This window comes from Lipotes vexillifer, unplaced genomic scaffold, assembly GCF_000442215.2.
Source record: "Lipotes vexillifer unplaced genomic scaffold, Lipotes_vexillifer_v1.1 scaffold569, whole genome shotgun sequence".
Taxonomy (NCBI): Eukaryota; Metazoa; Chordata; class Mammalia; order Artiodactyla; family Lipotidae; genus Lipotes; species Lipotes vexillifer.
In genome coordinates, this window is record NW_006795376.1 from 1,042,884 (window position 1) to 1,056,351 (window position 13,468).

The 13,468-nt window shown below is 39.2% G+C and overlaps 1 protein-coding gene across 1 annotated transcript in view; it reads left to right on the forward strand.

The window, feature by feature from the left end:
• The first annotated feature begins 3,359 nt into the window (after positions 1–3,359).
• Positions 3,360–13,468, forward strand: part of TXLNB (taxilin beta) — a 36,403-nt gene continuing 26,294 nt past the window's right edge. The window contains 4 exon segments of the mRNA XM_007467590.1: positions 3,360–3,460; positions 5,688–5,990; positions 5,993–6,136; positions 12,689–12,780. Coding sequence (XP_007467652.1) covers positions 5,702–5,990; positions 5,993–6,136; positions 12,689–12,780 — 525 coding nt within the window. The 5' untranslated portion in view covers positions 3,360–3,460; positions 5,688–5,701.

Consider the following 13,468-nt stretch of genomic DNA (forward strand, 5'->3'; position numbering starts at 1 on the left):
AGCACCTGGTCATCCAAGAGCTCTGATGGAGGTGTACTATGAGATTAGTGTTGTTTTCATGACTGCTAACAAAACACCCATTCTGCAGTCCTTAGATCAAGGAATTATTTCAACTTTTAAGTCTTATTATTTAAGAAATACATTTTGTAAGGCTATAGCTGCCATAGATAATGATTTCTCTGATAGATCTGGGTAAAGTAAATTGAAAACTTTCTGGAAAGGATTCACCATTCTAGATACCTTTAAGAACATTCATGATTCATGGGAAGAGGTCAAAATATCAACATTCACTAGAGTTTGGCAGAAGTTGATTCCAACCCTCATGGATGACTTTGAGGGGTTCAAGACTTCAGTAGAGGAAGTAACTGCAGATGTGAAATAGAATTAGAAGTGGAGCCTGAAGATGTGACTGAATTGCTGCAATCTCACGGTAAAACCCTTAACATGAGGAGTTGCTTCTTATGTATGAACAAAGAAAGTGGTTTTTTGAGATGGAATCTACTCCTGGTGAAGATGCTGTGAAGATTGTTGAAATGACAGTAAACGACTTAGAATTTTACATAAACTTCGTTCATAAAGCAGCAGCAGGGTTGGAGAGGACAGACTCTAATTTTGAAAGCTCTACTGTGGGTAAGATGTTATCAAACAGGATTGCATGCTACAGAGAAATCATTTGTGAAAGGAAGAGTTAATCAGTGTGGCAAACTTCACTGTTGTCTTATTTAAGAAATTACCCCAGCCACCCCAGCCTTGAGCAGCCACCATCCTGATAAATCAGCAGCCAATACTGAGGCAAGACCCTCCATCAGCAAAAATATTCCAACTCACTGAAGGCTCAGATGATGGCTAGCATTTTTTATCAAAACAGTATTTTTTCATTAAGCTATGTACACTGCTTTTTTTTAGACATAATGCTATGGCATCCTTACTAGACTACAGTACAGTGTAAACATAACTTTTACATACACTAGGAAACAAAAAAGTTCATGTGACTTGATTTATTGCAGTATTAGCTTTATTTTGGTGGTCTGAAACTTAACTCGCAATATCTCCAAGGTATGCCTGTGTAAGTCAATTCTGGATTATCTGGGTAGCTGTCATTTCGGTGTTACCATGTATATCGTTCATTTTGTGCCTTCATTATCATGTGTACATCTAGTTAAGTTAGCACCAATGATTTTAATAATTGCAGGAAGATGAGAAAGAGCAATAAATGATGCATTAGTATCAAAGGAAGTCCAGCTGAAATTATGGCAGGTCATATGAATGAAACTTATGTAGTAATCTGAATGGACCAAGTGTTGATGAAATTGAGTCATTTCATAAAGCCTATTGTAGAACAGTGCCAGGAACTCAAAAGGACCAGTAGCCAGTACCATATTCATGCTGCAAGTAGCAATCTGGGTTCAGCAAAATATTATCTGTCACATAAAAGTAATGTTGTTATTTTGAACTGTATTTATTGATTCTGTAGGGTTTTCTAAATAATATTTTTTTAATTGTATCATATAATAACTAAGTATCAAAAGTTTATACCTATTTTTACATCAGTATATATTGGTACAAATAATAATATAATTTGTTTCAGTCATGGTGAGTTCTCTTTCTTCCTTTAAATTAATTTCAACATTAAGTTATTCTGTTAAGAGAATATGTACATTACTTAAATTTGAGAAGCACTGACTTATTGTTTGTATGTACTGAGAGATCTCTCCGGGCTGGTTTGCTACAATCCAATATGAAATATCACTCACTGTGGCCCTCACCAAGTACTCATTAACTTCGAAGGAAGTACTTTTTTTTCTCACCCATTTTAATTCACCAACTTTATTATCAAATGATGCAGTAAACAGCTTCACTGTCTTCCTCTCTGGAATTTCTTTATCCTGACCTCCACTTACTGGGTACTCATCTATCTATAACCTATGCCTTCCCTGAACTCAGAGAAAGGGGTGAAAAAAAGTTGGGGAGTAGGATTATTTCAGTTTCCTTTTGCTACTATAACAGGTTAGCACAGATCTAGTGGCTTATAAACAACACAAATTTCTTCTTTTACAGTTCTGGAGGTCAAAAATCCAAAATGAGTTTCACTGGGCTGAAATCAGGTGTTAGCAGAATTGCACTCCTTCTGGAGGATCTCAAGAAGAATGTGCTTCCTTGTCTTTCCCAGCTTCTAGGGGCTCCTCACATTTCTTGGCTTGTGTCCCTCCATCACTCTGACCTCTGCTGGGATCATCAAATCTTCTTTTCTGACTCTGACCCTCCTGCTTCCCTCTTTCATTTACAAGGACCCTTGTGATTACAAGGGACCCACCCAGTAATTCTGGATAATGTGTCTACCTCAAGATCCTCAACTTGATCACATCTGCAAAGTCTGTTTCACCATGTAACACAGCATATTCACAGGTTCCTGGGATTAGGATGTGGAAGTCTTTCTGGTGGCATGATTCTGCCTAACACAGTGGGTATCAATATGCCCAGCCAGTCCCAAGAGCAGAAACTCTGATGGGGGAACCCAACTTGGAAAAGTGTGGGAACACATTCTCCAGAAAGAGAGGAAAAGGGGAATGGATGTAGGTTAAGAGAAAGAGGCATTATATGGTGAATGAAGACGCGGTTCTTTTTCTGAGGAGGATTAAGGAACAGGTTGAAGGCTTGAGATGGTGGGAAAGACTTGGAAAAGTCACTGTGGAAGGTGGGAAAGCCTGCAACTAAAGAAAAAGCAACTGCTTCCCCAGGGCTTACCTGAGTAAAGGCGGTTACCTGAGTTAGACGTGGGGTCTGAGGTCATGCCAATTAGCACGTACATGAAGATGGCACTAAACCCAGTGCCAAAAGAGCTGTCTAAATTTTTATTTCAAATTTTAGGACGAGACCAAACAATGACATCAGTATTAAAGTGCTTCTACCATCTCCTTTTTGTTATGCCATGTTTCTTCTTTTTCCTTGATTCCTATAAGAAACTTGACACTAATTAAGCTAGCATAAGAAGGTGGTAAAAAAAGAAGATGAATCATAGACCACACTGGAAATAAACCAAGAAATAAGAAAAACTGGTCTCTGCCCCAAAGAAAAACAATGGTGAAAAACTGTGCTAGCAAAGGGGCTATGTACTGAGAGTTTAAATAATTTTTAAAGGACAAAACATGGAGTCTGATAAGATGTACCAGCTGCTTCTCTTTTCTAAAACATTTGCCCAGGAGACAGCTACTAAAGCTTGAGTGTATCTCTCTTGCTGTGTCACAGGATGTTCCTCTCCCCTCCCCACCCCCTCCCTGCTCTCCTGCTGCATGTGTGTGTGTGTGTGTGTGTGTGTGTGTGTGTGTGTGTGTGTGTGTTTGGTTTCTCTCTCCCCCCCGTAAGAACTCAGCCCCCGCCTGTCTCCTGCTGTTGCTGCTGCTTGACTAGCTTGCTGCCTCTTGCCTCTCCTTTCTCTCTCTGCTTAGCACCTTGCCTTCTGGTAAGTATGACAAACACTCCCCCGAGCCCTGTGAGATGATGTAGGGTGTGGTTTGTGGTGTTCAAAACTTGCAACTTTGAGACTGCCGGTGAACTGTTGAAGAACTTTCCATTGTTTTATTTACAATTAAAATGTGTTGCTCAGGAAGGGATGTGTGTGTGGTAATGTGTTGGGACTGCCAGGACAAGTGAAAAATTCTCTCTCAGAGGAGGCAAAAGATGGGCAATGAAGTTTATAGAAGATAAAACAGAAATAATTTCTTGCTGTAAAACTGATTGATATAGAAAGAGAATTTAAAAGTAACAGAGTTCTTTGACTGTTTTTTTCCTCTTGTGGATTTGTCTTGAGGCTACTTTTAGGAATTGAGTTGTCCTGTGGTTAACAATGACTCAGTTATTCTGTTTTAAAGTAAATGTGGAGCATGAGTTTAAAGGAGATCCATGGACTTAATATAAAAAAATCAATGATTATGGCCTCTGATGAATGAATAAATCAAAAACAAACAAAACACTTGCATTTAGACTAACCACACTAAAATTCCTATGGACAATCGGTTTTAAATTCATTGCTTTAAAGTTTGGTTTACTTTAGATTTTATTTCATCCTCAGGAGGCTCCCTAACACTTTAAAACCCACATATGGATTTAAACCAATAAATGTTTACTGTTTTCAATTTGATTTAAAAAGTATTTTCTTCCCTTGATTTCCAAAGACAAAGTGCTAAAGGCCAGGGCTCCTTTTAGAAGAGCTTAAAATAACTTCTGGCTGGACAGCAGGTGCCATGTGTCTTTCTCCAAGTTCAGGGGAAGCATAAGTTATATATAGATGTGTGTGCCCAACAAGCAGGGGTCAGGATAAAGAATTCCAGTGATGAAGACAATGAAGCTGTTTACTGCATCGTCTGATAATAAAGATGGTGAATTAAAATAAATGAGAGAAAAAAGTACTTCCTTCAGAGTTAATGAGTACTTGGTGAGGGCCACAGGTAGGTGGCAATGTCTGTACATTGAATTTTCTGTTCTTGTTTGCATTCGAGCATTTGACATTGCCTGCCCTAAGAACCAGAGGAGGAAGCTGCATAGTACATGGAGCAGTATGTTTTAAGTTTTTGCTTTCCTGCCACCACAACAGCAAAACCTGTGTGTTATTAGGACCCTGTCATCATTGTATGCTGCTAATTAGCAGCATCACCATTAAATATTATTTACAAATAAAACGCACCACAACTTAAAGGTCTAAGCCAAAGGTACTGCAACACTAGAAATGGTGATAGCCAGAAACCCTCAGCCCATTCCTCACCCATTTCCAAAGAGCCCATATTATACCTGGATTATTCCCCTAGTTCATCCCCTCCCTCCTTTTTAGACATTTCTACTTCTTAAAAAGTACTGTTATCCTAGAGCTCCTTGACTGAGACAAGAAAGTTGTAATCTGTTTTTTTTCTAAAAGAAAGTCAGTTTTTATATCAGAACAAAAAGGTATAGAAACTCAAGGAATTGTTATTATGAGCATCACCATGTTTCCATACAAGTTCATTAGTTAATTTATACCTTTCCTCATTCTCTCTTATTCCAAAAATGAGGCTGGTTTGAACCTCAGAAAATAAAAAGTGTTCTTCTGATTGATAATTACATGTTGCTCATTTGGGAAAAGGAAAATACCAGACAAGCAAGTATCTCCTGTATCCAATATAATAGTTCATTTATATTAATGGACTCATACTAATCAATATGGATTAAAATAGAGTTTAGAATGTTATCATTATGAATGATTTTAGTAAGGTCAATGGCTCTTGTATTCAATGTTTTAACTTTGGGGGAAAAAGCACCAATTTAAATTTAAACATTAAATGTATACATCTATGTATTTATAACGATTGTAAATCTACGTAGAATTATATAAGAGAATGGTAACACAAACTGGCTATTCTAAGCAAAATGACAAATATGACCATGAAAAACGGTATCTTGAATTACTCTGTTAACATCAGTAATAGGAGATACTATCGGAATTTAAAGACCAAAACCAAAAATATGCTAATGGTATGACTCGATTTGGAAAGATGCTTCTCACTGTTCCTACTCAACTAATTGCAATATTGATGGTTTGTGGAAGTACATTCATTCTATGTTAGAAACTGTAATTAGTAGGTGCCCATGTGGGAATAGCCTTACCATTTACCTGTAACTGGGTTAACTACATCAACGCTGGCTGTGCTTACCACCAGATACCACTCCCAGTATGGAGACCAATCAGTCTGTACAGCTGTCGGGGGAGCCACACTCAACACCTGTGGGGGACAGTTCAGTATTGCCCAGTCAAAATGGCCTGGAGAAGCAAGATGATCAGGATTCCTCAACCCCACTCCTAGCACCTGAGGAGGAGGCAGGTGTGCAGCCTGAACGGGGAGCCCATGATATCGCTGAAGAATTGAACCGACAGCTGGAAGACATCATTAACACGTACGGGTCTGCTGCCGGCACGGCAGGGGAAGAGGGGCCCCCCACAGCCAAGGAGCAGCCTAAGAAAAAAGACCTGACAATGAGGACAGGGCCTGCGAGGAGGCCGCTGAAGAGACGGAGAGAGAACCTCCGGCCTCTGGAGAGCCGCCCACAGCCAAAGAGCCTGTCAGCAATAAAGAGCAAAAACTGGAGAAGAAAATTCTAAAAGGATTAGGCAAGTAGTTACGTTCTAATAATGTATGACTTTTCTTTGAATTATTCCTAAAAAGGGGCACTTCCTCCAATCTTGCTAAGAGCCACACATCTCATATTTGGATTTTACCACAATAGCTTCCTTCAGGATCACCAGTACCTTACTGTACTTATCCTCAGCCCCTTAGTAGTGTGTTCCATTACTACATATATAAAATATTTTTTAATTTAACAAAGCTCTTCAGAAATGTATTAATTATAGAATGTTGAAAATCTCAGAAAACAATTTTACTCTCATTAGTTCACTGGTTCAGCAAATATTTACTAATGCCTAGTCTTTATGAGGTACACAAAGATAAAAAAGTCTTTGGTTAAGGAGCTCTAGGTCTGGAGAGAAAAATAGACATGTACACTAATTGTTATATAGGATAAGTGCGACAACAGGCACAGGAAAATTGTTAGGAGAGCATGGAGGATTGGTAACACCAAAAATGGCTGTGAAAGAAGGATGACAGAGTTAATTTTTTAGCTATAAGTGAGAGCATGTTACTGCACATAGGAGCGTCCCTCTGCTTGTCTTGGTGAATTTCACTGAAACACTCACTACAATCACCATCTCCTATGTGATACATTCCCTGACATGCCCAGGTAGAGTTAGCATCACATTCCGTCGTTCTCCATGAAATTTTCTGCAGCAATCATTTGTTTATATACCTGCCTCCCAAGCTGGAGGGAGAATCTATTGAGACAGTGGTCACATCTTACTCGTTTCTGGAAGACAGTGTGGAAGAGTAAAAGATCATGGGCGCTGGAGTCAGACTCCAGTGAACAAGTTACGTGTAAACCCCAAAGTATGTCTATGCTGTCACAGGACCTCACTTTGGCGTGTGAAACCACTGCTGGCAATGCTTTCAAGAAGGGCTAAAGGACACATTCAGACAGCTACTCTACCTACATAGCATAAAGATTAACCCAGATAACACCAAGTTCTAAAGTGCAAGATTAGAATCACTTTAGTGTTTTGGAACTCTAGGAAACAGAATAAATTTGCTCTGTCTTACAGAGCTCTTTTTTCTTCCCTATCCAAGGCATCTCAGAAATAACCTTTTGCATTAGTCATTGTTAAACTTTCCGTAAGATAAAACAAAATCACGTCGCAGAGGTCAATGATTTTAAGTATATTCCTAACCGGGAAAGTTCTTTGGCTTTATCACTTTGAAACTACTTCTGCATAGGAATTCGTATGTGTTATAATGGGGGGATAGGTATGAAGAAAGCAGGGGTGAAGTTAAACATGACCAATTTTGGTTTCTATTCTGTCTTCCATGAGTTATTTCAAAGTCTGTATTAACCTCATACTTACCAAATAATCAAAAAAATTCTTAGAGAAAGAAAACATTTCACAACTAATTCTGCCACTTTCTATAAGTTACCAAAGTTCAACTGAATGTGTTTATCAGAACCAATGTTTGTGACCAGAGTGCCCAGGTGGGTCCACTCTAATTACGTGTGTATAAGCTGCTGACACTTTCATGCTGTTCCTCTGAACACTATCAGTATATTCTTCTAAACACTGTACTATTTCAGCTATATTATGAGTTAAAACAATATTTTTTTAATTAATTAATTAATTATTTATTTTTGGCTGTGTTGGGTCTCCGTTTCTGTGCGAGGGCTTTCTCTAGTTGCGGCGAACGGGGGCCACTCTTCATCGCGGTGAGCAGGTCTCTCACTACTGCGGCCTCTCTTGTTGCGGAGCACAGGCTCCAGACACGCAGGCTCAGTAGTTGTGGCTCACGGGCCCAGTTGCTCCGCGGCATATGGGATCCTCCCAGACCAGGGCCCGAACCCGTGTCCCCTGCATTGGCAGGCAGATTCTCAACCACTGAGCCACCAGGGAAGCCCAAAACAATATTTTTAAGCTAATTTAAATATTTTAAACATCATTTCAATTATCTGCAAGTGGTTTTAACAGGTTTCTTGGCTGTTTTTCAATTAAACGATACTACACTATGGTCTAGACCAATGATTTCAAACTTACTGTGCATTGGAATCAAATGCAGAATTTGTCAAAAATGCTGTTGCTGAGCAGAGAGATTCAGAATTGGTAGGTCTGGACTGGGGCCAAGGCACCCTGGGTAATTTGGACACAAACAGATTGTGGAAGCAATGGTTCTGATGCTTCGGAAAGTTCTTCCTCCACCCATCTGAAGAAAATATAAAGTGCCAGCTGTGGTCTTCTTTTAGAAACTATTTGAAGCTTTTATAGAATATTAGTATGTCATTCAATCCATACCCGAAGATATATCTTTAGTCTTTGCTTACATATTTGATCAAAGATGAGTCTTTAATTATTGTATGTTTATCACATAACATTTGCTTTATTGATACATCTGAGATACTGAAATGTTCTGACTCTCTAACCCCAAATTTTCCAAAGTATATACTTTGGGATATTTGAGATTTCAGACCAAGCTTATTTCCTAACTGCCAGAATTCTCTGACCTCTAATATATACAATAGTGAAAAATCTCCAATAGTGATGGGCACAGTTTACAACATTTCCTAAATTTATTGGACCAAAAACACCCATCTTTCACAGAACACCTTTGAATATTTGGGAAATGTCTCTACAACCCAAGCACTCACGACTTGTTTTTCCTTTACAGGCTGCATATCCTCCCACAGTTAACATATTATACACTGGAGCAGCTGGGGGAACACTTTAAAATCTCTTTAGTTGGTGGAGTCACTTTCTCCTTGATATTGACCAAAACAAAAAACAGATTCCATATTAGACAGCACCATGACATGTCCTCTTAACATCTAAGTGTCCCCATTCCTTCCCCCACCCCATCTTCCAGCTCACAAGTGTCTTATTAATCTCTTCTCTGTCAACGTTACGTGGGCTGCACAAGTCCCACATAGTAAGAAGCACAAAACAATGATAAAATGTAATATCCCTTCTGATATTTAGATTGATAACTGATTGAGTAGGAATTCATAGGTTTGAAGCATAAACCCACGAGAAAAACAAAGCTGATCCACAGGTCCATTCTGAGCTCAGAATCTATCTAGTCAACTCACTGATTTACTGAGAGGGAAATTAAAGCCTAGAGAGTTTTAAAGTCTGCCAAAAAAAAAAATTATTCAACTAATTGATGTGGTTGTGAGATTAGTCATAAAGAAAGCAAGGTGCAGACCTGAAGTCACTAATATTACAGGGCCAAAGATATATAAAAATAATTGATATGTTGGTTGAGGAGCATTTAATTGAGCTATAGTTCAGTTAATTGGTTTCATCTTTCCAGTGACAGGTGAGTTTCAGTTCTACCTTCTGAGTAGCATCTTGACTAGGACATTGATTTTCTAAAATCTTTTCGGCCATTGACTTACTCTGACTTAGAATGGTCACCTTCCCAGGTAGTCTATTTTATAAGATTTTAGCTTGATTTTTTTTCTAGTTTCACTCTGAGAAGGAAATAAACTGTTGCTTTGATATAAATGCTAAATTTTCTGGAAGAAATGGTAGAAAACCAGAATTTAGGAGAGAGAGGAATCCACAGAGACTGAAGGGTTCATGAGTAGAGTCATAGAGAAGCTCAAACTTAGGCCAGATCCTGAAACGAAAGGAGGGTTTAGAGGAGTAAGTGAAGTAAGAGGAAAAAAAAATTTGTCTTGGGCAAAATGATTAGTACTTTCTTCTGACCCAAGTTGGGAATGGATGTATTTATTTCTTACTGCTTTTTCTGATATTATTCTTTTTTATTGTAAGGTTTTGCTTTATTTTGTTTTCCCTGGAATAATCTCCTCATTATTAGGCTCAAAGTTGTTTTCTTTTTAAGAAAGTTTTCTTTATAGTTATAGTTAAGAAATTGCTAGCAGCTTAAACACATAAAGCCGATTTTTCCTCTGTGTCAGACATTGTCACCAAATGACCCCATTTCCTAAAATTGTAAATATAGCCTTTCTTAGAAGATGAGTGGGTCTCTGTCTATCCCCCTCCTCAACATAATCCCACACAGCACTCTAGTCCAGTGAAACCAATGGAAGTTTACAAATTAAGCTCTCTGATGTTACAAAGTTACGTATTCCATACATGCTTGTCTCCAGTTTCTTGGATTTTTTTGTTGAAATCATTTTTGAAGGGCAGACTGTTGCATCTGAATGTTAAACTTCTATACCAAATAAGAGAATATAAGAGCAGAAAGACACCTCAGTGAGTGTGACAATTAAAAACAAAAACAAAAAACACCTGTTCTCATCATTAAAGAAAACAAAAGGGGGAGAAGATACTGAATGTGGAGAGAAAAAGAGACCCACTGGACTCACTCAAGACACAATACGGTTTTCTACGTCGATACTCACACTGAGAGGTATGCTAAGCATACATTAAATGTCACAGGGGAGGGGAAGACCTGTCTTTCCCCTAGTTGATCACAGAGTTGTCTTCTGGACAGTGTTTACTTGACTTACATGATATTAGTGCACAGGTTGGCTTTGTTCCATTATTACCAAGATTTACTAAACACTTGCCATGGGCCAAACACTGTGCGGGGTCCTGGGCCAAATCTGACCAACAGTGCAGTCTCTTGCCTTTAACGGATGATCCTCCAACTCAGGACAGCAGTCATCACGTGAGCACAAACTGAAGACAAGGGTGAGGGGATGGCCTGACCAACACAAGTCTGTCCCTGCTGCTACGGAAATCACTCAAAGCTACACCTCGTGGCGGCGGAGCGCAGAGCTTACCAGTTTAAAGGCAGTGTTATGCCACAGGCCATACTGGATTGCTGGTGGGGCACCACTCACCCCTGTCTCAGACTGTGTCTCTAATCTGAGCTGACTCACTGGGCAAATATAGATGAAACCAGCTGTTAGGAATGAGGTCACTTTTTTCAAAAAAAGTTTCCTTTAATTTCTCTAGGTTTCCCTGGCATCAAAATTCCACATGGGAGTGGATTGATTTAGAGCAAGTAGACAAACCTTGGATTCAAGCCTTGGCTCTGCCAGGACTGATTATGTAACTTTGGACTTCTCTGGGCTTTCGATTCTTAATCTATAAAATTAACCAGTTGTCTGGGTGCTCTTTGAAGTTCCTTCTAGATCTAAAATTCTTTGATGCCGTTAGAGTTATCAGTTTTAGCAAATGAAAATACAAGCTTCCCAGGGAACTTTGAATTTCAGATAAACAAACCATTATTTTTTACTACGAGTGTGTCCCATGTCCTGTATTTCATCTGGCAATCCTAACTCCATGATATATCTGCCTCTCCAGGATGAAAGCAAAAATTCCAGCAAAGGAGACATGGCTGTTCTTGGGGGAGAGGTTGTCAAAGTTGTTAATATTCTTAAGCAGATTTATATCAGGAAACTTGGGCTCCACTGTATGGTCTGACCTGCCAACCCTGATTAGAAAGGGTGGCTGTCACAGGTGGGTGAGGATGGGGAAGCTGCTCCACCTTGGCCCTACTGTTTGCAAAGATACATTCAGTGGTACATACACGTAGGCCTCGGGGTCTGGCTCCTGCCTACAACGCTCAGCCCAGTGGGCACTGAAAGACAAGAGTTCCAGGCATCATAGAAAGGCTAACCAGGCAGTTTGAGCTGAAGAGGACAAAAGGAAGAACAATGGGGAAAGAAAAGAAAGAATCTGAGGCTCACTGTCAAATAATCATGAACAGATGAGTTTTTAAATGTAGCATAAACTCCAACTGGAAACAGAAAATGAAACTGCCAACAGAGATTAAGGCCTGGGTGAGAGAAGGGAAGACCCAGGGAGACTAAATCTGCAGCCAGAGAGACACAAAAAGGCCTGTGAAAAAGGCCCTGCATGTCTTGGGTCCATTTTCTCTATATTTTGACTTTATTCCCCACTTGTTAGGAAATACAATCAGAGTCATTCCACCCAAACTTCATGGAGAAGGCTCATGCACAGAAACAAGAGAATTGGTTCCCCCCGCCACCCCCCGCAAAAGAGCAAAGAGGTACTAAAGGAACAAAACCAAAAAAATGGGCAGACTAAACTGTCATGTTTCTCTGCTTCGGCCTGGAATTTTAACAGCTCCATGTATTAATGCTGGCTGTTTCACAGTAGTCAGATATTTGGATAGGCTGGTTTGCTTCTTTTCTTAGATAATTAACATGGGGAAGTGGATGATTTATTCTTTCATAAAGTCAGTGTTTTTTATTCTTTTGAATATTTCCAGAATGTTCAAAATCCCTTGGAATATTTAGAACATGGGGGGAAGTAACAAGAATGGATTTTTGGGATGAAAATTTGGGGACTACCCTTATAACAGACATTTATTGAGAATCTACCATGAGCCTGACACTGTACCACAGATTTTTACAAACTTCTCATCTAATCACTTATTCTGCAAAATAGGTATCATTCCTTCATACAGGGGAAATAAACCAAAATTACAACTGCGGCTCAGACAAGTGAAGTGGCTTGGCCAAGGTTGGATAGCAGCGAACAAGCAGACAACCTGAGATTCTAACTCTTATCATCTGACATCAAGTTCAACGCTTATTTTTTTAAATGTCTTTATGGTCTTTGTTTTCTTTTAAGGCAAAGAAGCCAATCTGCTAATGCAAAATCTGAACAAGTTGCAAACTCCTGAGGAAAAGCTTGATTTTTTATTCAAGAAGTATGCTGAATTGGTAAGTTCTTTGATTAGCCCTTTCTGTCAGAAAGATTCAAGCTCTGGTTAGAGCTGAGAAAAGGATGCTGTTAGTTTTTCAGGTATATCATTATAGCTGGTTACCTCAGACAAGTCAAAGCCAGAATTCATAAAGGCAGAATTTTTTTTTAAAGAAATAAATAAATAAAAAGAAACAGAAAAACTGAGGAATAAGAGCCAAAGGAAGAAAGAGGATACAGTTGGAGTCTACTCCACCTTCAATTATGTGCATAATTTGGGAGATGGAAGAGAGAATCATAGATAAAAATTGTGAATATTTAAAAGTTCTTTTTGCCTTTGCAATAAAACAGAAATACACTAGAATAAAGGCAAACTTTCATCTGGTTCTTGTACACAGATTTTTTGAGGGGGTGGTCCCCTCAGGAAGGCAGAGGGTTGAGTTAATCCCACCCCTCAGTTTGTGACACATTCTCCTCTATTCTTGATGACTTTATTGATTGATACATTCATTCATTCTCTTTGATCTACATTCTTCTCCTTGTCCCCCACAATGGCAAAGCATTTGACATGGATTGTTTTGTTTCCGGTTATAGGTCCTCCCATGCAGTCTCCCTCTCTATAAGGTAGGACCACTGGCAGGAAGGGAAGCCACTCCCAGACTTCAGAGAATCTGTAAAGTGGATGGTCTCCTCGCCAGTACTCTTATA